At 45.6% G+C, this 24,743-nt stretch overlaps 2 protein-coding genes across 2 annotated transcripts; one reads left to right on the top strand and one right to left on the bottom strand.

Annotated features, from left to right (window-relative positions):
• Positions 1–7,501: 7,501 nt before the first annotated feature.
• On the top strand, positions 7,502–10,117 carry DFJ58DRAFT_716828 (uncharacterized protein; the record flags this gene model as incomplete). Its single annotated transcript, XM_041384269.1, has 11 exons — positions 7,502–7,762; positions 7,849–7,852; positions 7,897–7,998; positions 8,029–8,287; positions 8,333–8,380; positions 8,429–9,022; positions 9,070–9,360; positions 9,397–9,416; positions 9,516–9,588; positions 9,610–9,743; positions 9,777–10,117. The coding sequence occupies 11 exons, from the start codon at positions 7,502–7,504 to the stop codon at positions 10,115–10,117; spliced, it is 2,127 nt and encodes a 708-aa protein (XP_041242632.1).
• A 4,412-nt stretch (positions 10,118–14,529) lies between these two features.
• DFJ58DRAFT_842469 (uncharacterized protein) lies at positions 14,530–16,790 on the bottom strand (the record flags this gene model as incomplete). Its single annotated transcript, XM_041392838.1, has 3 exons — positions 14,530–15,050; positions 15,153–16,172; positions 16,385–16,790. The coding sequence occupies 3 exons, from the start codon at positions 16,788–16,790 to the stop codon at positions 14,530–14,532; spliced, it is 1,947 nt and encodes a 648-aa protein (XP_041242631.1).
• Positions 16,791–24,743: the final 7,953 nt, after the last annotated feature.

The following is a 24,743-nucleotide window of genomic DNA, read 5'->3' as shown; positions in this document are numbered from 1 at the left end:
TTGCTGCGAGTTCGAAGGGGTGTGCAGACCGCTAGTGTGATGCTGATATGCTGTAGAACTAGATTAGCGTTTAACGAATGTTATGCGATAATGATCGAGACGAGTCTGAGATGAATAAATGATTGATATAGCAATGCGGTTTAGATAACGAGTGCGAGACTGAGACCAGGAGACTGGTATGATTGCCTGCAGTAGTGAGTGTACATGGGCTACTTTTATACTGTGAAATGCTAAGGGTCCCCGGGTATGGATAGGCCAAACGATTAGGTTAAAACGCACGCTGAAGGGAGTGGTGTCGCTCCTGACAGGGTAGAGTAGACAGAAAAGAAAGAGAGCACAAAAGGATTTAGTGGTATTGACAGAATGACGAGAGTTGCATAGCAGTTTTGACAGATTCGGGAGTGGCGAACTGATAATGAAGTGACAGAGACGAGATAGGGAGCTCAGGAGGGTCGGCAATGAGAACGTTCAGCGCTCATCGTCGGCAACGTCCGCAAACCTTCGTGCTCACCATTCTCAACAGGTGCTTTCCTTTCTCCTCACTCCCTCCCTCTCACCTTTATGCCACCCTCAAGGACTCGTCGAGGCCTCTCTCGCACTGTTCGGATTGTTAATGCAGGCAATAGGACCCACATTACTGAACACCGCATTGTCTCTCATGCAACAATCAGCAAGGAAGGAGCTGCTGCACAAGCACGCTATCAATTAGACATCACTGGTTGTTGGAATTGAGCAAGTACGCCCGCAGCCATGGCGTTTCGTTATCCGCATCTTCTGATTGGTTCAACCCAACGACTCATATGTTTCATTGTTCGGTCTTGTTATTTATCTCGTTCTTGTACCTACTGAATCCTTTGTACGCTATGGCCAGCGCCCTTATCCCATTGTTCCTAGTTTCACTCACTTACAAGATCACTCGAACTATTTAGCTTCTGCCTTTTCAACTTGTTACCTCAGACGTTTGCCTTCGCGTGCACGATCTGAGGTAAGATACTTAGTTCTTCACTTATGATTCACTTTTACTCATGTTGTGCAGAGAGTCTGTCTATTACAGGTGAATACAGAGACATTTGCCTTCATGTGCACGATCTGAGAGAGTCTGTCTATTACAGACCCATGCGAATTGTACTAATCCTTCAGGTTATGAGCCCTGAGCTCTAATAGCCTTATGTCTCACGTTTTCCTGTGAAAAAGCTGTACATTCACGATGTCTACTACTGTGCCCGTCACTACAGATACCCTGCCTACCAATGTGCCCAAACTCGACATTAAAGGCACTAATTGGGCGATCTTTTCGTTGCGTTTCCAGATCGCTGTTGAAGCAAAGGATCTATGGAAACAGTTTGACGGGGCTAACCCCAAGCCCGTCGGATTATCCATGACGTCCGGAGGAACGACCACCATATCCCCTCCCGACCCAGTCGCACTCGCTCAGTGGCAGAAACACGAAAACCTTGCCAAGCACTTGCTTACCCAATGAATTCCTGACTCTACTGCATTACGTGTATGGAACTTGCCCGACGTTGTCGCAATGTGGACGGAGATTGTGCATGAATACACCAAGAAGGGTGCCTACGTGCAAACAGATCTCTGCATGAAGTTTCTAGAGTCGAAGTGTCCTGGTGGAGGCGACGTACGCACGTTCCTCGATGAGCTACGTGCTAAACGAGATGAGCTATCAGCAGTAGGCGTCCAAATTGAAGAAAAAGACTACCGATCAACGATTATCCAATCCCTCCCGAACCACCTGGCTAGTTTTGCCTCCGGGCAACTAGCCACTGCTTGACTCTATAGTCCCACTCAGACCATTGATCCTGATATCCTTATCTTGCTAATCATCAAGGAGTCCGAATGCCGCAACAGAAAGGATGCTCGCACAATGCATAGTAATCATGGCACCAAGACCAATGGCACTGACGAGGCTATGGCGGCCACGGATGCGTCATCCAGAGGATGAGGAGGCAGGGGAGAGAATAGAGGTTCCTATCGCGGAGGAAGGGGCGGGGGAAGTAGACCACGCCCGCCATGCTGGAACTGCGGTTCCCAAGAGCATTTTAAAGCTTGTTGCCCCGAACCTGAGAAAGCACCCAGCAGTAATGCTGGCGCTAGAGGCTCTGCTAATGCAGCAGCCAATGATGACTCCGAAGACGACGCTGTCTTCGCCGTCGACTATGCATCCTCCTGCTCAATCCCAACCCTCCTATCGGCCGAATCATCAGACGACGATGCTGAAGAACGATCAAACTTCATTAATAGTGACGAAGATTGGTTTTCAGAGATTGATGAAGAGGACTTGCCTTCAATCAGTGATTGGGAGACAGACCTAGAGGCCCCCAGCAGTGGAAGCAGCACAGATGCCCATATCGAGCTCACTGCTGAAGTCATTAACAGACACGGGGATGGCACCATCGTCAAGCTCTATGACTCTGGTACAACAAAACATATCTCCCCGTACCGTGACCAATTCAAAACCCTAACCCCCATTCCACCAAAGATGTTTGCTGCTGCAAACAAGCAACATTTTGATGCCACTGGTATTGGAGAGCTCGTTGTTGAAGTCCCGAATGGTGTAAGTGTCTCCAAGTTAACACTCACCGAAGTCCTTTACTCTCCCGCTGTCGGTTACACCCTTGTATCAATCGGCCGCCTAGATGAACTTGGGTACACCGTCACTTTTGCTGATGGAACCTGTACCATCCGAGACCCTACTGAGGAAGTCATTGGACATATTCCCAAGTCTGGGCGTGGGTTATATCATGTTGTCCATCTAACTGATGAGAGTGCGAACGCTGCAGTAGAGACTATTACTGTCATGGAGCTTCACAGACGCATGGGGCATATTGCCCCATCCATCGCACAACATCTTGCCGAGAATGGGCTTGTTTCCGGTGTCAAAGTCGATTTATCCTCCGGGGAAACCACGTTCTGTGAGTCTTGCGTATACGCCAAGGCGACACGCAAGCCTATAGCCAAGGTCCGAGAGGGCGAGCGTGCAAAAGACTTTGCCGGGGAAGTCCATACCGATCTATGGGGTCCTGCGCCTGTCGCAACCTTGGGAGGACGAAGCTATTATATAAGCTTCATGGATGACAAGACGAGACTCACCTATCTTCATCTCCTTCATTGCAAAAGCGAGGCTTTCTCTGCCTATTGAGACTTCGAAGCCTGGTGCTGCACTCAGCATGACGCCCATATCAAAGTCCTTCACTCTGACCGTGGTGGTGAATATCTTAGTAAAGAGTTTGTTAACCATCTCAAGGCTGCCGGTATGCAACAGAAACTCACTGTGCATGACACCCCGCAGCATAATGGAGTGGCTGAGCGACTCAACCGCACACTATTTGAAAAAGTCCGTGCAATGTTGCATGAGAGTGGGTTGCCACGTCCCTTGTGGGGAGAAGCCGTTCGTCATGCCGTTTGGTTGAAGAACCGAACCCCCACAAAGGCACTTGATGGTGGTACCCCCCTTGAAGCCACTGTCATGCATGGTATGGAGTTCATACCATGACATATACAAATAGCAGTATAAAAGGAGATAAGTAGAGGAGTGTACAAAGGATATACTTCTTACTTATGTAAGCTTTGTTTCTATTTATTTAGTTGTATTTGTAGTTTCCATTAGTTTCTGTCTCTTTCCATTATTTGTTTATGTTTATTCAGCCACCTGATTACATCAGTGAGCCACTCAGATATGTTTGTAAGCATGTCATGTGACTGGTAATATTCTGATTTGTAAGGACTTTCCATGACTCATCATGTTTTGTCATGATTCGTCATGCTTTGTAATATTTTACAGTGCTTTGTAATATTTTACTCATGTACTTTAGTAAGCAGCTGATTCAGCACACCAAAAGGCTTGGTTTGTAAGCATAATCTTACCAATCCAGTGATGACTCATTGCTTAGTAAGGATGGTTTCTAAAATGTATATAAGGACTCCATTCTCACATAATATATGAAGTTTTTCCCCTTCCATTCTTTTCCCAAACCGTGTGGGAACGTAGGAATTTGAAGTCAGGAGTTTTCCCACTTTCTGTCTCAACACTGTGAGATCACGAAGAAAGTGAAGGCCTACGAGTTGCCTTTGAAAACAATCATATTCTTTTAGTCTAGATTGATTGTATACTATCTTACAGGGATCGCCTATACAATAATCTATCGTTTTATCCATCGTTTTACATATTCGTGCCACATTCAGTTCAGAGAGGTCCATATTACCTACTAGGTTTCAGTTAACCTGACAAAATATATACTACTCCTTTACTATCAAGAAGTGATCTAGCAAAGAAGTAATTTATTACCCTTTGGCCACCCACGAACACCACGTTATCAACCGAGAAGTAGAAAATCCGTTGACCGTGAACTTGAGGAGCTGGCACCTTAGTCTTAAAGAATACAATTGTGATAGTCATTGTATTCTGATCAACATATAAGACCCTCAAGTAAGAAGACACCACTACTGGCAAGAAAACAGATCTTCGCCAAGTTCGTCCTTGGGGTTCTAGTGTCTGGGTATGTGTAGAAGATGGAAGTAAGCTTGGTGGGTGAGTCACTGAGGGCAGGTGGGTTGGCATCGATGATGCCAGCAATAATGGCTGCAGGGTATACTGGCCAGCCAAACGGTCCATTTCTGTCGAACGAAATGTCTATTGGGATCCATCCACCGTTGAGATGTTATCTCGTGAGGGAGAGGAAGAAGATAACGCACCTAACACAATGATAACGCCTCCACCGCAGATCCCTACACCACCATCCAGTGCACCAGCCACAGTCCCACAAATGCCAAAAGTTCCACCCCCTTCCAAAATTCCCACTCTTCCGAATTCACTGATACTCGAAATGGTCGCTAAACGGGTAAGAAAACTGAGTCAGCGAGTACTGGACATCATCAAAGAAACAGGTACAGTACCTAAGGGCATCCAGTTACCCAAAGTCACCGAGGAAGCCAAGAACGAGGGAGAGAATGCCACAGAGCAACTCATGGCAATCCTAGAAGACTCGGATGACGAACTATGTTCCCTCGATTTTGCTCTTGCAATCGGAGAGAAGACTGCTGAAGCAGAAGCCCTCGAGCCAAGCACGCTAGCTGAAGCGAAACGTCGCCCAGACTGGGCGCAATGAGAGGAAGGTATCAGAGAAGAGTTAGCCACACTACAAACGGCTGGAACTTGGGAACTTGTAGACTTACCTGCAGGGGCTAACCTTGTAGGCTCCAAATGGGTCTTCCGCGCAAAGAAAGACGCTGCAGGCAATGTGGTATGTCACAAAGCCCGCCTTGTTGCTCAAGGCTTCTCCCAAGTGCCTGGTGTCGATTTCTTCGACACATACGCGCCCGTCGCGAATCTATCTTCCATCAGGACGGTCCTTGCCTTATCTGCGCGCTTGAATCTAGAGCCTCATCAAATTGACATCAAAGGAGCCTATCTGAACGGTAAACTCACTGATGATGAAGTCATATATATGCGCCAGCCTCCAGGTTTTGAATCCACCGAGCACCCAAATTGAGTCTGTCGCCTTCGCAAGACTCTATATGGCTTGAAGCAAAGTGGCAGGCGCTGGTACCAACGACTTGTGGAGATTTTGGTGGAAAAGCTGGGATTTACACAGTGTGCTGTGGATCAAGCCGTTTTCCACAGGAGGAAGAAAAATGAGGAGCACACCATCGTCGTTGTGCACGTCGATGACTGCACTCTAGCAGCTAAGTCAACGGATGAGATAAGCGAGCTGAAGAATCAGATTAGAAAGCATGTGGAAATCACTGACCTCGGTGAACTCCACTGGCTACTCGGAATTGAAGTCACACGGAACCGTGACGAACATACCATTTCCTTGTCACAACGCTCGTACATCGACTCTATCATCTGTCGCTTCAGCTTTGAGGACCTCAAGCCCGTCTCCAATCCTATGGAACCGAATGCTAGACTTCACTCAGGTCAGTCTCCTTCCACAGGTGCTGAATTCGCAGCTATGCGACATGTCCCTTACCGAGAAGCAATCGGCTCTCTCATGTACGCATCACTTGGCACTTGACCAGATATCTCCTATGCCGTAACAATGGTCTCTCATTTCTCCAGTAACCCTGGAGCGGCTCATTGGGATGCTGTCAAACACATCTATCGGTATCTTCTGGGGACAAAGGACTTGAAGTTGACCTACGGCGGTGTTGAAGGAGCGTTAATAGGATATGCTGACGCGGATGGAAGCATGGCAGAGGACAGAAAGGCAATCTCAGGGTACGCATTCTTGATTGATGGTGGAGCGGTCTCATGGTCATCCAAACAACAAAGTATCGTCTCCCTTTCTACTACAGAAAGCAAGTATGTCGCAGCAACCCACACCACCAAGGAAGCGTTATGGCTTCGATCACTCATCGGCGAGTTATTTACCCCCATCACTACTCCTACCACGTTGTTTTCCGACAACCAATCCGCCATTGCCCTCGCCAAAGACCACCAATATCACACTCGCACCAAACATATTGACATTTGCTTTCACTTCATTCGTTGGGTTATCGACAATGACAAACTACACCTCATCTACTGTCCTACTGCGGATATGATCGCCGATACCCTAACCAAAGCTCTGCCATCACCAAAAGTTAAACACTTTGCCGTGGAACTCGGACTGCGTTCGACTTGAGGGAGAGTGTTGGAATTGAGCAAGTACGCCCGCAGCTGTGGTGTTTCGTTATCCGCATCTTCTGATTGGTTCAACCCAACGACTCATATGTTTCATTGTTCGGTCTTGTTATTTATCTCGGTCTTGTACCTACTGAATCCTTTGTACGCTATGGCCAGCGCCCTTATCCCATTGTTCCTAGTTTCACTCACTTACAAGATCACTCGAACTATTTAGCTTCTGCCTTTCAACTTGTTACCTCAGATGTTTGCCTTCGCGTGCACGATCTGAGGTAAGATACTTAGTTCTTCACTTATGATTCACTTTTACTCATGTTGTGCAGAGAGTCTGTCTATTACAGGTGAATACAGAGACATTTGCCTTCGCGTGCACGATCTGAGAGAGTCTGTCTATTACAGACCCACGCGAATTGTACTAATCCTTCACTGGTGAGTACTCTATCATAATTCTGTCTACTTTTCTACATCTTATTGGTCCTAGGGCTCGCTGATGAGACCATCAACGCACTTGCCAACATGCGTGAGGAATCGCCAGCACGACGTGAAGACACCGAGTGGATTGACAGTGAGGACATTGGTCTGGACGTAGAGGCACTCCCAGAGCATATGAGCAATGAGGAAAGCATTGTATATGCTATCCGTGACTACGTCGATAATCTGTACATTTTTTTCTCTTTGACTTAATATCTTCTCATCATCCTCAGATGGGCCTACCATCAACATACAGATACTTGTACATGGCGTCACTGGCTAGAATCTGTTCATGCTAACTGGCACCCTCTTATTCCTATGCTAGTGGTCACATATCTTACCTGGAAGTCCTCACAAGCCAGCACCCCCCTTGAACCACAGCAAAGAAGTCCAATGCCAGACTCTAACGACTACTCCTTCTCCATCACCACAGTCAACATATTCACACTATCTACGTGCGCAACATTTCACCGGTTGGAGGATTCCCTATCTCCAGTTCAGTCGCTTGTATCCGCTGGATTTCTGGGCAATGCACCCCACAATCCCTCAATTGCAATATCCCTGCGGACTCTTGAACATTACCGCCTGCTTCGCTTGTGCAAGCCATCACTCAGTATTGAAGCCTTCGCAAAGGTAATATGCGACTCTTACTTGGTATGTGTTCCATCAATGTATGCCTTAGATCCACGCTTACAAAACTTATATCACTTACCGCCACTCATATCACACTGCCTTGGCAGACTCGTTTGATGTGTACCTCACCATTCTTCACGAAGTCGGGAGATGAGTGGACACAGCCCTTGGACGTGATGCACCTAATTGGCGGGTACTCAATGCATGTCCTCCATGCTCCTATGAACTGAATGGTGAACCGCCACTCAAGTTTACACGTATGTATGTGATGGATGGTGGCAATTCAGCCAAGCGTATGATGGGCATTGGTGACCAACAATGTGGCAACACTCAGGTGTATGATGAGAGTGATTACATGCTTCCACGTACCGTCATTGATCGCTTCACTAATGAAGTGCTGCAATCTCGCTCTGCACATCAAGTCAATGATCGCCCTGATGATGACACCATCTCCGAAGCCGAAGAAGATGTCTCCTGGGCACACATAATAGCTGAAGATTGTAGCAAAAACTGGAAAGCAGCGGCAGACGATGATAAGAAAAGGATGTGAGCAGTCTTCGATGAGACAGGGATCTTTGTTGCAGCCTGTAGACATGGATTCATCTTATGGTATGCAGATATGATTAGAAGTGGCGAGTTGTTCGTGAATCCTTCTCCTCATTGTTACGTTACTGACTCACACTGCAGAGCAAAGTATCCGTTGGCAATTGTTGCCAAAGTCCTTGAAATCATCAGCGAGTGCACACTTGGTGCCTATGACATTGGGTGTGGATACTCATCTACGGTTCGTGCATCATCCTTGGGTACTACATTCATGGAAATGCAGTCACGTTTGTGTGTTGACTCGTTCCACGGTTACGCACACAATTACGTGTGTCAAACTCAACACCATCCTCTCGGCATCGAAGGCGCAGGACTTGAAGACTTTGGCGTTGCTGAGCGCATCTTCAGTGCTTCGAATGTGCTAGCGCCTGTCATTCGCTATGCTAGTGCCTACCGCCGTCACATGTTCCTGGATCTGTTCTTCAAGCAGTGGGATGAAGACAAGTACGCAAACCTCGGCACTATTCTACTCAACAACTATCGGCAAGCACTGCAAATTATATCATTGGAGACTGTAGCATTGGAGGAGGCAAAGACTTCTCTTGGCGTACAAGACACTGACCTCGTGAATTGGCGAGCTGAAGAGATTCGGTACTTCCAGATGCTTGGGAAGGAACTCGAGTGGGATGCACATGCCATCGTGTATGTCGAACTGCTTCAACAAATGCAAGAACTTGAGTCAGTGTTTCCTTCTTGTGTCTACTTGTAACTGATGTCTTTTGCAGGTGCCAAGCTTCTGCGAACTTCAATTGTTTCATTTCTGCTGCCCCGGATGACTATCAATTCACGGCTGCTTCAGAGTCCAACTTCTATTCAGCCAATCTATCGCAGACATGGAAACTCAAGACACAGCAACACTTTGCAGCTGAATGCTTTAGTGTCATTCAATGCAAAGTCATTTCCATGGAAATTAAGCTCGGTATCGCAAATCACTGGAATATATCATCGCCTGAATATCAAGATACCCTAAAATACATGACGCTTCGCAAGTATCATAAGGCCCTCGATAATATACAGTGTCTTGTTGTGCAATGATTGTTTGAGTTGCAAAGACCTCATGTCTCGCAAACCAGTAAGTTTTTTGATTTATTGGTTGAAATGTCACTGAAGTACTTTATAGCGTACAAGATGTGCACCCATATCGTGAAATCTCTTCAAACTTGATGTTGAGCAATCCAAAATGCTGTCAGGAAGTATAACGAGGCAGCATCAGACTTGCAACCGCCACAGCCACCACTTGAGTGGTCAAAAGTCTCACACTTCAGTTTCCTTGATGAATTCAACCTACTTTGTGAAACCCGGCAAGACATTCGCGAGAAACCATGGACCAAGCCTGCAGTTTGGGAGACTATCCGCCAATATCTCCGCATTCAACGTGCAAAGGAGGAGATTACCCGTTGTGATGTTGAAGTGCATCGCTTACACACTGCAGTTGTTGTCGAGAACGAAGCATTCACCCGCATACTTGATGCACTCAAGACGTCCAACTCACCTATCTTTGTAGCCGTGCATGAGCACTGCACTCATCGACGTCGTATCAACCAACAACTCTTATCACGCATCGCCCAGATTCATTGTCTTGATGCGTTTAGTGGAGACAAGTCTTCTGGTATTATAAAGGGGTCTAGCAGTGTTGAAGTTCCCTCCGCTGTGACCACAGATCAGCCACTCGAGAATGATGAGAGCGAAGAAGGTTTAGACGAAAGTGATGAAGTGGAGCGGGACATAGGGACTCTCATAGAATGTATCTCTGATATGGCATTGCGTCCTTGATAGCATTTTTTGATTCTGTACTTCATACATTGCAATGATCTGTTCTGTTGGCCTTGTACCTTCCAGCTAGGCTTATGTGCGCAAAGTTGAAAATCATAAGGTCGTGATAGTGACAGCCGATGATCACGCATCACTGATTGATAACAGTGATAAACAGTCATATTGATTGATCAATGTTCACATCACATACCACCATTACTCATCTTCGAGTCATCGACCAGCGCTCAGCTACCATCAACTGTCCATCAACGCATCAACAACATAATGATAGATTCTCATTGGGTCGTGATTGGTGGAAAAGATCCAGGCATTTTTATACATCGGTGAGTCTATCTATAAGTACATGATCCCACTTGACACTGACCAGCAGTTTTTTTCAAGACCCTGTATCACTTGTGGTTTCCGAAGCACGCCATTTCCCATCGCCATCAAATGTGACACTTATGCACAGGCCTCGAAGGTCCATTCTACCTTGCAACCTCTCATGAGTAATATCTCAGACAATACATCTCCCACTTATGCCCCCGCTGTCATGCATGGTATGGAACTCATACCATGACATTGATAGACAGGAAGTAGCTACAGAGAGTACACTAAGGTGTACCTCGTTGTATTATTATGATTGGTTCCATTTTGACAGATTTACTTGTATTTATATTTCCAGTATGATAGTTTTCACCTTTCCCCTTTTCTTTTCTTTTCTTTTATGTGGTTTATTCAGCCACCAGTGAGCCACCAAGATGTGTTAGTAAGCATGTCATGTGATAGGCAATATTCTGCTTTGTAAGGATCCTGCATGATTTGTCATGTGGCTTCCATTTGTTTCCATTTGTTTCTATTTGTTTCAGGCTCATTCAGCCACAGAATCCTTCAATGAGCCACCAGATATGTTTGTAAGCATGTCATGTGATAGGCAATAATCTGATTTGTAAGGATTTGTCGTGATTGGTCATGCTTTGTAATATTATGAACTTTATTTGTAAACTACTTTGTAAGCAGCTGATTCAGCACTGCCAAATGGCATGGTTAGTAAGCCAGTGACTTACTAATGCTGTGATGAGTCATGCTTAGTAAAATGGCCTCCCAAAAAGGTATAAAAGGAGCCCATTCTACACTGAGTAATAATAACTTCCCACTTTTCACTCTTCTCTCAAACGTGAGAGTCCATAAGACTTAAAAGTGCAGGCCAAGAGTGCCTTGAAGTAAGATAAACATCGTATCAGAGATTAGTTGTATACTACCTTACAGGGGTCGCTTATATAACAATCTATTTATAAACTACTTGTTGTGTGCTACCTTTCAGGGGCTGAGTATACAACACCAGAACAGCTTTCGTACTAGGCTTTACGTATTTAAGACAGATTTCATTACTTGTTGTGTACTACCTTACAGGGGTTGAGTATACAACACCAGAACAGCTTTCTAACCAGGCTTCACGTATTTTAAGACAGACTCTCTCTTTCTCAGGAAGGGAGACACAAGAACACGACAAAGTTGAGACAGACTTTCATAGGTTGAGACACGACCTACGAGATTGAAACAGATCTTACTATCAGAACATTAGGGAATCTACGAGTATTCCACTAGGGAACAACAAGAAGAGGACACGTCAGTAAACCCTCCCAAGAACTCACATGTTATCTACTACGAAAACTAGAAAAGTCGTAGACCGTGTACTTAAGGACTGGCAAGAAGTCTTATCCTGTATAGTTGTGTTGTCACTATACACGCATTGTACATAAGACCCTTAAGTAGCAAGACAATGTTTCAATGTCATTTCAAAATTAGGAGCTTCTAAGGTTGTAAGGAACTTGAAAATGTCTGTCAACATCTGCTCTTGATCAGCAGTGGACAATAATATGGATGGTAGCTCCTGAGAGCTATATGGTAATGATATAGGTTTCTCAATGGTTGTGAATAAAGCGATTTCATCCAACCATGAATCATCTTCAGGAATATTTTCCTCATCTGAGGCTGGAGGACGTCTGGATAGACCATCAGGTCCTCTAAACTTGGTAGCTGGTACGTGGTGAAGTGTGAAATCGAATAGAAGGATTCCTTGAATCCATCTATTAATGGTTGCATTCGGTTGAAGGTCTGGTTCATTGAGCATGCCCTTAATGTATTTGGCATCTACTTCAACGTGAAGATTCTGTACTCCAATAATATGAAGTCTGTAGTGTCGTAGTGCTTAGAAAAGTCCATACAGTTCTAACTTGGGCTGAGAATAGCGTGACTCTGCATCACCCATCAGTAAAGAACCATATCAAGCTGGATGTCGAATTCCTTGATTGTCAATCTGAGAGAGGATGATTCCTACAGTGATAAAGCTGGAATCAACGGATAGATATACGGGATTTGAGGAGGTATAGTCAATACTCCTCATTGCGGGTGCTGAACATATAAGTTTCTTTAAGGTCTTGAAAGCATGATTCTGCTGCTCTCCCCAAATAAAAGGGGCATCTTTCTTCCAAAGCTGGGTAATAGATCTAGCCAGCTCAGAAAATCCTAATATCCAAATATGAACTGTTCCACAAAGGCCCATGAATCCTCGTGCTTCCTTAACTGTGGAAGGGATTGGCCAGTTTAGAATCTTGGATACTTTCTCGGTGTCGGGTAATCTTCCTTCCGGAGTATATCTTTGTCCAACTATAAGGACATCAGGAAGGCATAACTGAATCTTGGTTGCAGAAAATGTGGCTCCTACATCCTTAATACGGTGCATAATTTGGTGAACATCATTAGCATGTTCCCAAATAAATCGTCTAATCCCTGGGTTTTCTTCTAAGACCTCGGGATTACCTTCATCATCAGGGTAGATAGTCTTAGGTCCTTTGACCGGGAGATTATCTATGAATACATTGGCTATGTGAGGGATTTCATCCTGCAGAACAAAGCTCGTGCATTTCTGGAATTCTGCAGGTGCATTCGTGTATCCCATCGGTAAAGCAGTTAATCGTAGCAATCCTAATGGAGTTAGGAAGGCTGTCAAATCTCTGCTGTCTGGGTGCATTTTTCATGCATCAAATCCCCAGAACAAATCAAATACGGTGTAACACTGTGCTCCAGCAAATGACTCTACAAAATCATCTACTATCGGAATGAGGCCAGCGTCTCGGATCGAAATCTTATTGAGTGGTTGAAGGTCATGAACTAGTCTTAGTTTCCCGTTTTTCTTGAGTACACAGAACCAACATGAACGATAAGCAGATTGACTGGGTTCATATACTCCTGCGTTAATTTTAGACTTAAGTAGTTCAATAACTTTCTGACGTATCCCTGGAGGGATCGGAATATTCTTGTATTCCCATGGCATATGTGGCACAGTGGGAATAATATATGGACTGAAATATGACTCTTTGAGGGTTCCCCTATCGGTCTCCTCAAAAGCTAGTGTCTCTTGATTGAGTTGCATAATATGCTGAAATAGTTTGACTTCCTCGGGCCAAAGAAATCCAGTAGGATTCAATTTAAGACTAGCCATGCATTCTTGGGTAAGTCACCCTCTAGGAACAAACTCGGGAGGAATTGGTGATAGTGGGATCAAATCTTGGAGGGGGTCGTGTGGAAATTGTCGGTCAACTTGGGCTTCTTGTGGAAAAGTACCAGATACTGGTTTAACTTTCTTATCCACTCTCTTATACATAGTAAATATAGGATTATCCTCAAGGAAATCACATCCTGAGTCTCCTGAGATAATCATGTCTGAATCACTATCAGCATCATCAGAAAAATTGAGCTCTGTTGAAGTAATAGGCTTGTGTTGGTTCATACCCCTAACTTCAGAGGTAGAATCACTCGTGGAATTCATAAGTCTATCATAGCATTCAGCTATGGACTCATCTTCCAAAACTTCGTGTGGGTAAACTAATTTACTAGTGCTTAAGTCTTTCTCCTGTATATTAGAGATACTTAGACTTAATTTTGGATCAAGGTACTTAGAAAAATCAGGCAAGTTAACGGACAACCAAAGAATTGAATTACAGAACTGGTAACTCGTATCAATAGCTATCTCCTCTTGACCTTTTTTGTAAGTAACTCATAACAAATCGAACGGGAACAGAAGCCTGCATCGTAGGTTATTTATATATATATGAAGCTCGAACATAAAAATATAAACAAAAATCAGGCAATCGAGTTGAAACATGAGCGAGACAGAGATAAAAATACATATAAAGATCAGAATCGAGTCGAGGATCCATTTTTTATGGGTTAAAGCGTGTTTTCGGCGAGTCGAGAAAAACGGAAGTATGAGACGTGGGAATTCGAGCGCGGGATGTCGAAAATCGAAACGGTAGAGTTGAAAAACGGAATAAATGATATGAAAAGGGCGAAAATCACGAACACTGGGAGTAAAAAATCTAGTTAGATAAGACAAGAGACAAGCAAAGGGAGATCTTACCTCTAGTTGCCTAGAGGAAGAACTTTCGGACCATTTTGCTTGGGGCTCGAGTACATTTCTCGGAACCCTTAAAATCTTCTTCATCATAGTCAATACCAGAGAGCTCATACCAGGTTGAAGGAAGAGAGGACGGACCATCGAAATATTCCGTCCGAAAAGGCGAGGTAGCTATGACTACTATTGATGAGCGTTTAACATTGAGGACCTTATCACGGTCCCGAGCGAATTGAATTATCTGCTTGTTCGAACCGGTATCGAGAAGGTCACATTCAGCCATAGCGCCGATAGTATCTTCGTCGGGGAAAGGCATGAGGAGAGAGTCTTTGAGTTTGGATGCAAACTCGTCTTCTCCATGGAAACGGGCTACTGCTATGATAGCGTTGAAGTGTCGTGCTTCGCGCGGGGTTATAAATGGATTAACTTCGTTATAGCGCCCAATAAAGAAAGACTTAGGTAGATTGCTCTTAATGACATTTCGTTTGTCACATTTTAAAATCGGAAGCATATTGGATGCTTCGGAGAGCATGCGAGCTGATAGGATTGTGTTGATGGTATGAATCAGGTGTCAAGTGTGCGAACGATGGTCTGTTATCTCGGAAATGCGCTCGGGCCAGTCACGTTGAGAACGCAGACCTCCGGAAGGCAAATCAATATTCCCAGCAGTAAGCGTTTTATGGCCAGGGTAATCATCATTCTGGTAGGATTCTACCTCCCAGTCAATAGAGATTAGCTGGTCCTGACAGAAACAATAAGACGCTATAGCATTGGCAACATGGTGGAAATAGACAGAGTGAAAATCGCTAAAACTAGCGACTTCAGATGTAAGGTAAGTGTTAGCGTCTCTCGGCGAGATGCCATCGAGAACGGTGGACAGATGTACTTGGTAGAACGGTGTCATTTTCGAAAAAAGGTTGGGCTTTGGTAGCTCGAGCTTTGGGATGTCGTCGACTGGAGTAAAGCTCTCGGTCGAAGAAGGTGGCGTGGGTGGAACATTGTCGGTTGGCAAAGGTTGTCCTGGCTGGACGATGTTTAGCGCGGGACGGACAAAGTAGATGTCGACTGGTTCGTTGTCTTCTCCAATAGCACTAGAGCGAACCAACGAATTGGCGTGGATAGGTGGTGTTTTGTTAGCTTTGGAGGACACGTTGGACGAGTCTACAAGTGGGACGGACTGTACCTGTTCACTTGTAGTCCCATCCTTCATGTCAACGTTGTCCTCAATGGTGTCGTTGTTGTTGTTGTCGTGCAGGCTATATCCTGCCTCTCCTATGATCCGGCTGAGCACGTCATAGAACCCTGCTATATGCGACGGCTCACCGGGTTTATCTTCTAGTATGGTGTCCAAGGACACAGTAGAGCGTTCTGCACTTTCTGCAGGTAAGGTGGTGTTGGTGCTGATAGATCTGTCCTCAACAGACACTCTAGAAGCGTCTTGGACAGTTAGCATGGTAGGAATATTGGAAATGGTTAATGCAGGGACATCAGCTGAAATGGCTATACCATTCAGGACTGATGTGGCGTTGGAAACGGATGGGCCGTTTGAGACTGGGGTAGCGTTTAGATTGGAGGAGTCGCGTAAAACAGATGAGCCATTTGACTGGTGAGAATCGTTAAGGGTGCCGTTAGGCATAGAGATTTCACCTTGGGTAGAAGCTATTAAAATATCGAACATGGTCAGTACAGCAGGAGTGAGAGGAACGGATGTACCGTTTGAAATGGAAGTGCCGTTTGAAACAGAGGTGCCGTTTGACTCCCGGGACTCGTTTAGAATGCTGTTGGGACGAAAATGATGGGATCAGTGTCTATATCCATGGCAAATTCAGTTGCTTCCAAGTTCTTAAGGAAGAAAGAAGAAAAAGGCTTACCACCACCTTCCTCACTCTCACTGTCACCTCCAAGCTCATCTCTCTCCTCACTAGACGCGCTGTCCTTGTTGAGGTGGCATCCAGGTCCAGGTAGGGCTTCCAAGCCAAAGGGACTTGGAACAAGGCAAGTGTCAAAAGCATTGGTGGGCACTTGGTCTTGTGCCGGTGAGACTATGTGGTCCTCCTGTCCAGTGGCAAATGTCCACTGTACAGGAGAGTAAGCAGGTGTGGGTGGGTAGGAAGAGCCTTGAGAAACAGAGTCGTCTGTGGATGAATAATTTGACGGATAGAATGATAATGTGAGGGCATCATCCTCAATGGTTGTGGCGAAGTGGAAATTGCCGGAGTTCCTAGAAAGGAAGTCGTGGACGTTGGCGCAAGCGCCCAAGAAACTATTGTCGTCCATGTTGACGTGTTGTTTGTCCAAGTTTGGTGGACCATTGAAATGTGGACTGTGGATGAGTTGCCTCGCTCTGTTTTCGCCAGATATGAGGCTCGAAGACCGAAGACTCAATTTTAATTCTAGCGTTTCTTTTAAATTAAATTCGATTTGATTTATTTCAATTTGGTCTGAATAATATTTGGGTTCAATGACACACTGCTGACGAATGTGTGTCTTAGGCTTAAGATCACTTCCTAAGGTGGAAGTCACGTGATTCGACGTGTCACGTCGTTGTGGACGCGTCTCGTTTAAATTCATGGACTCATTGTTTAAAACAATGAGCAGGCTCGATTCGGTAAGGTTCCCAATCCATGTGGATGGTTCAAAGTCCCAGTGTGGATCGGTACCATCTGGAGTACACAAAAGTTCATAGCGGACTTCTAAATCCAGTGGATCCTTGAATAATAGCCAGGTGCCGTCCTTTCTTTCGTCAATGGAAACATAGTTCCAACGCTGCCAGGGTCATCCTAACAATAAGCTGAAAGGGACGTGGTCACCCACAAATAAGTTTGCTTGAGTATTGACTCCCCCACAGTTTAGGGGGACATTTTGCACTAAGCCGCGTAATTTGCCTTCTCCGCCGTTCGCGTCGTTCATTGAGACAGATTTAGCAATATCAATCGGGCGATTTATAATTGTCTTCCAAATATGCTTATTAACAATGTTCAGTTGAGAGCCAGTGTCAATGATCGTGTTAATCATGTGATCGTCACACTGCATTGCTATCTTGATTAATAATCCGTGGGTTTTGGTCCACACTGAGTGGGCCTCAATTTTCGGTTCGTTTCCCACGGGTTTCGGTTTAATCACGTTGGCGAGAATACCACTAAGTTCTTTAGATGTTCCTAGGAGCTCCCCAACCTCTGTCCTAATCGGGGTCTTCAAAACGGAGTCCAGAATTCTCTCTGGTTTGGTTTTAGCACTTAGTTCAGAGATACGCTGGCGTACCGGCGATTTCCGGTCGGCAATTGAATTTTCCGGGTAAGTCCTGGATGACGTCTTTCTCTCTCTTTCATTCTTAACTATGGACTCATCATCCATTACAATATCCTCGCTATCCCACCCTTTATCTCTCTGCACCTTAGGTGCCTCTTTCTCTTTCTCTTTCTCTACCTTGCCTCTAGCGTCTTTGCTCTTGGGCACGGCTCGCTGGGTGGGATTGATTGGAGCTGGACTGGGTCGTTTGTCGAGTGGCGCGGTTCCTTCAGGTACGTTTTCCTTGCCGTTTGCTCATGACTCATTCGTCTTCCTTCATTTAGCTTCGGTCAGTGGGAATACCTGCTCATACCTATTGCGTCTTCCCAGTGTGGAGTTCTTCGTTGTTCTCTCCACTGGGAACGCATAGAACTCGCTATCGCTGTCATCATTGGTCTCAAGGACCGGCTCACTATCCTCTGAGTCATAGCACCCATAGTCTGAGGTCTCATACTCCTCAAGGTAGGCGCTTTTAAACTCTTTCTTTTCTTTCTTTCTCTGACCAGCTGTATACCCTAGCGCATTATCTGGGTGTACCTTGATAAAGTGCGCCACTGGTGCCTGGTCTTCTCTCTTCAATGCTTCAATGACGGTTTCTTCTGGGAGACGTCTGATGGGTCGTCCATCGGTTCGTTCGACTCTCCTGCTTTCCGATCTGGTAAGTTTGCTGTCGGCGATAAGTTTCTTGATGTCTGGGCAGATGGGTAGCCCATGGCCCTTCTCTCCACAACCAAAGCACACCTTCTCGTTATAGGAGGTATTCGGCGGCTGGTAGAACCTAGTGCCTGGTTGGGCTCTGTTTCGTGTTGCTTGTACCGTGTTGTTTCCTCTGGAAACATTCTGAGTAGTGTCTTTACTATACCCTTTGTATTCTGTACGCGGGGCACTGTTCCCTTTGACAATTGGAGCTGCTATCATTTCTCTCACTGTTGGATCAATTTGAGTTGCCCGGTAATATAATAAGGCATAGTCTGGATCATCGAGAGAAATCACATTAAGTCTTTTAATAAGCCCCTCGACTTCGTCGATTGGTTCAGGTGAAGTATTGATAGGGGTCTTAGTATCCTTGGAGGAAGTCTTAGTCTTTGCTTCCTTAGAGTATCCTTTCTGCTTCTTTTGGACTTTCTTTAGTCCCTTCTTATCCTTAGGGTCTTGACCCTTCTTTCTTCGAAAAAAATCGACCTCAGATTCACTAGATTCTGAGTCACTTTCATCCTCAGATGTCTCCTCGGTAGATGAATCACTCTCGGACTCGGTCTCTACTTCGGATACTAACAAATCCGCATCATATCGATCTCGGTGCAAAAGCTTCTCGGCTATGGCAACTACTCTGTCAACTGGGAAGGCTTCAGATAAATCCCTATCAGGGTCCTTAGCCATAAGGTGGGTCTCGATCTTGATTTGTAATTTCTTATAAATGCCCTCCCAGAAGTAGCTGGCATATTCTTCGGTAGATAGTTTCTTGGCTTGCTCAAGCCATCCACCTATACGTATAAATCCGCTTACATACTTCTTCCAAGCAGTAAGACTAGGGATTTTCTTGCCTCGCATTGTCCTTACGTAGGACAATAAATCTTTTCTCCTATATCTCTTGGTGTCTAAGTCTGCATCATAATACTTTAGGATGTCAGCCTTAAGCTGTTTCCAATCAGGAGTTCTAAAGCTCGCTAGTCCTTCCACGAACTCGGTTACGTGTCGGGACATATACTGGGTAATAGTCTCACATTTATCTTTGTCAGAGACTACATTATGGCAGTTACAAAGTTTCTCATAATGTTTAAGAAAACTTTTGACCTCTGCAAAGCCTCCCTTGAACTTGGCAGGTGCTGCCTTAGTTCCCGGGTTGGGCATTGTTAATACGGATAATGTGATTATGCGTGACATAGTACTTGTTGCCTGTGGTGGCAAAATAGATGACATGGTGCTCGGCACAGACATCGACGAATACGGTGTGATTTCGAAATCTGGGGCAATATTGCCCATACGATGACTGGTTTTATATACTATAACAAGAAGAAGCCTCCCTCGCGGTGGGCTCCAGTGATGTCTTGCTACTTAAGGGTCTTATGTACAATGCGTGTATAGTGACAACACAACTATACAGGATAAGACTTCTTGCCAGTCCTTAAGTACACGGTCTACGACTTTTCTAGTTTTCGTAGTAGATAACATGTGAGTTCTTGGGAGGGTTTACTGACGTGTCCTCTTCTTGTTGTTCCCTAGTGGAATACTCGTAGATTCCCTAATGTTCTGATAGTAAGATCTGTTTCAATCTCGTAGGTCGTGTCTCAACCTATGAAAGTCTGTCTCAACTTTGTCGTGTTCTTGTGTCTCCCTTCCTGAGAAAGAGAGAGTCTGTCTTAAAATACGTGAAGCCTGGTTAGAAAGCTGTTCTGGTGTTGTATACTCAACCCCTGTAAGGTAGTACACAACAAGTAATGAAATCTGTCTTAAATACGTAAAGCCTAGTACGAAAGCTGTTCTGGTGTTGTATACTCAGCCCCTGAAAGGTAGCACACAACAAGTAGTTTATAAATAGATTGTTATATAAGCGACCCCTGTAAGGTAGTATACAACTAATCTCTGATACGATGTTTATCTTACTTCAAGGCACTCTTGGCCTGCACTTTTAAGTCTTATGGACTCTCACGTTTGAGAGAAGAGTGAAAAGTGGGAAGTTATTATTACTCAGTGTAGAATGGGCTCCTTTTATACCTTTTTGGGAGGCCATTTTACTAAGCATGACTCATCACAGCATTAGTAAGTCACTGGCTTACTAACCATGCCATTTGGCAGTGCTGAATCAGCTGCTTACAAAGTAGTTTACAAATAAAGTTCATAATATTACAAAGCATGACCAATCACGACAAATCCTTACAAATCAGATTATTGCCTATCACATGACATGCTTACAAACATATCTGGTGGCTCATTGAAGGATTCTGTGGCTGAATGAGCCTGAAACAAATAGAAACAAATGGAAACAAATGGAAGCCACATGACAAATCATGCAGGATCCTTACAAAGCAGAATATTGCCTATCACATGACATGCTTACTAACACATCTTGGTGGCTCACTGGTGGCTGAATAAACCACATAAAAGAAAAGAAAAGAAAAGGGGAAAGGTGAAAACTATCATACTGGAAATATAAATACAAGTAAATCTGTCAAAATGGAACCAATCATAATAATACAACGAGGTACACCTTAGTGTACTCTCTGTAGCTACTTCCTGTCTATCAATGTCATGGTATGAGTTCCATACCATGCATGACAGCGGGGGCATAAGTGGGAGATGTCGTCGTAGCTGTCTGAATCGCGACCAAAGGGGTGGTTGGCGTCTAATGGGAGATGAACTGGGTTGCAGTCAAGCAAGTCATACTCGTCGAGGAGGTAAGTGATATACTCCCCTTGATGCATCCAGAGCTGACGTGTTGCTCTGTTGTGTTCGAACTGGATACCGAGAAAGCATTGGATGGGGCCAAGGTCTTTGATTCCAAAGTGTTGGGTGATGCGGCCCTTGACGTGCTGAAGGAACAGTTTAGAGTTTGACGTACCCATGCCATCGTCGATGTGCCACCCCACAATGCAATAAATGCGAGTGCTGTCATCCCCTTTGTTGTAGATGAATACAGCGTGGTCAACGGCGCAACACGTGAACCCAAGTTCGATCATGACAGCATGGACCTGTTCGTACCATTCCATGGCTGACTGCTTCAGGCCGTAGATGGTTCGAAGCATTAGCCATACCATTCTCACCCAGTCGCCCTCCTCGAAGCCCTTGGGTTGCCTCATGTAGATCTCTTCCTTGAGGACGCCCCAGAGGAATGCTCGTCTTGCATCGAAGGTATGTAGCTCCCAGTTGTTATGACAGGCCAGGGCTGCAATGAACCTGACAGAGGCTGTTTTGATGACGGGGGCGAAGGTGGCTCCGTAGTCAACGCCTGGAACTTGAGAGAATCCTTGAGCTACCAACCGTGCCTTCTGAACTGGTCCACCTTTGTTATCCTCCTTAAATTCCAGCACCCATCTATTCCCGATGGCCTTGCGTCCTGCTGGGAGTGTCATCAACCTGTATACACTCATCTCCTTCATCGTCTCCAGCTCCGTTTTCATTGCGGCATACCATAAGGCGTGGTCCAAGCGCTTCATGGCCTCATCGTAGGTGGCTGGTGGGATGCGCATGTCGTAATCAGGATTGGATGGATTGCGTCTCTGATTGCTGCGGATTGCGACATTCGCTTGCTCCTCGATGACCACATTGGCCATGACCTCTGATACATCAACATTTGGCTCTACTTCCTCAATGGACGCCTCTGGTGGAGTAACGTCTGCTGGTGTGGATGCGTTGTGTACGGCGTGGCACCTCAGGTAATGCTGCAGGAGGCAATGGCGCTGCGATGGTGGAAGGTGGAACAGATGGGGAGGGGGAGGTATCATCCGTGGGTGTATCCTCATCCTCACTGCTGGAGTCAGAGGTGTGAGTGAGTGAACGGAAGTTCTCGTTGAAAACAGCGTCGTGATTGCGAAGACGATCACCCTTTGTACCATCAGGGTAACCCATGAAGTACGCAGGACAGGAGTGAGGACCTAGTTTGACTTGCAATTCAGTAGGTACGCTGTAGAGACTCGCGTTTATGCAGGCACATATGGGCACATTTCACACCTTTTCACAAACTCATGACAATTGGCCTTCATTGCATGATTCGCATCATCATCAATATACAACTTCTATCATGTCTCTAGCCATTTCGCACATAACACACAGCTTTCCCACGAAATGCGCCATAGGCGCGATACATTTCCGCACAATGCGCAGTATTCCCACATGTGCGCCTTGCGCGCTTAAGCACCCTGCATCGCCTATCATCCAGGAACGTCCCTCTATGTCCATCCACCTCATTGGTACGTCATATGCCTTGCCTCATGGTTTGTAACAAGCATTGCAGCGCTATTACATGTCATTATGTATTCATAGCGCTTATTGCTCCTATCCCTTCCGCTTCCGATGCGATTTCCATAGTATAAAGTTTGCTGACTTACTACCTCATCATTATTACTCCCCTTTGCTGTACTTCCCTCGCTATTGGGTTTTACCTTAAAGTAGTAGTCACCACTTGGGCGCACTCTGTGTTTCCAGTGGTTATCGTTATCCGGCTATACTAGACTATTATCCGCGCTCGTTATAACACTCGCTCTGCATTTGCACTCGCTTTGCACATCTGTTTCCTTATCCGGTATTATCCCACACAACGCGTGCCTTAGCGCTCACCTTCTCACGCTCACGCTTACCTTAGTGCGCTCTCTCGCACTTCGCACTCACTTCGCTTTTCCTCTCACCCTTTTGCGCATCCATCGCACTACAAGGGTCTTTCATTCATCTGGTTCTGTGTTCAGTAGCAGCCCCCTTTAGGGTTGAATGTTGTTGCATTCTGCGAGTATAGCAGCTAGGCAGAGCCAAGACTCACTTATACTGGTTGAGCACTTTTAAATATTTCATATCAGCCCAGCCAGGTTGAGATCGCCTCAACATGAGCAAAACAGCGAGCACCCCACACGCGAAGGTGACTAAGGTCGGGCTTGCGGCTGTTAAGAAGTTCGTAGGGCGTGATGCCTGGTGGCAGGGTGGAGGATTCACTCCTGTTCCACAGGTAGCAAACTGTGAGGGCAGCTTCATCCCAAAGGTTCGATGGAAGGTCCACTGTCTCCAACATCACAAATAACCGCCCCTCGATGGTGCGAATGGCACGTTCCGCCTTTCCATTTTGCTGGTGAGCATATGGGGCCGACAATTGACGCTCAATGCCGGCAGTAGTAAGAGCTTGTGTGAAGGCTGCACTGATGAACTCCCCACCATTATCTGAACGAAAGACCTTTACCATGCAACCAGAACGATTTTCCCAATGCTTACGCACAATTTCCCAAGCTTCAAGGGCTTGATCCTTGGTTGCAAGGAGCTGAAGGTTCAGCAGGTTGGTATGGTTGTCAAGGAAGATAACGAAATAGTGCTTTCTGTGTGGAGTACTGATGGGGAAGGGGCCGCAGAGGTCAGAGTGGATGAGGTCGAGGATGTGTGCTGCTCATGGTGTGTCAGACGATGGATAAGGCTTACATGGGTGTTTGGCCATGATGCATGCCTCACATGTGCGAAGCGGTGTGGGTATCACAACCTGGCAGGCACATATAAGAAAAGTGCTCAGCCAGTATAAGTGAGTCTCAGCTCTGCCTAGCTGCTATACTCGCAGAATGCAAGAACGTTCAACCCTAAAGGGGAAGCAAGGAAAGCAAGGATCCACAGAATGATGCTGAACAACCCTGATGAATGGTGGTGAAAGCACGAGAAACGCACTGAAGGCGCACATGGGAAAGCGGAATGCGAAAGTGCGCGAAGCGTGGGAAGGTAGTGCAAGTGGTGCACAAGTGTAGAAGACGTATACTGAGACTGATAAGAGGAAAAGTGCGGATCTAGATGGATACTGATAGTGCCACTAGCTATAGACTGATGCTAGGGCCTCAAAATGATGATGGACACATGCATTGCATGGAACTAACTGGTGATAGATACTGAGTGGTAGGAAGGTAAGGTGGAATAATTTGGGGTGTAAAAACAAACATGAGAGTATGTAAGTTCTACCTACACATATTGCAGTAACATATCTCCGTATTATACGAGTGGACGGACGTGCATAATATCCCGTATGATACGGGCCAGCGGACCATGGGCCGAGGGTAGATATATCCTCGACTGTGACGGATGGGCCGGGAGTGTTATTATTCCCGATGGAGACAGGTGGGCCCAGGTGGGGAATATGTAAAGTAGATGGGTGGGCCGATGGACATGAATTTTCAATAGACGGATCGGCCGAGGTAGTTGGATATTATGTAGATGGGTGTACCAAGGTAGATATGTATCAAATAGCCGGGTATATCAAGGGTGCTT

The sequence above is a fragment of the Suillus subalutaceus genome, assembly GCF_016647625.1.
Source record: "Suillus subalutaceus strain FC151 chromosome Unknown DFJ58scaffold_71, whole genome shotgun sequence".
Taxonomy (NCBI): Eukaryota; Fungi; Basidiomycota; class Agaricomycetes; order Boletales; family Suillaceae; genus Suillus; species Suillus subalutaceus.
This window is presented reverse-complemented; position numbering and strand designations above follow the sequence as displayed.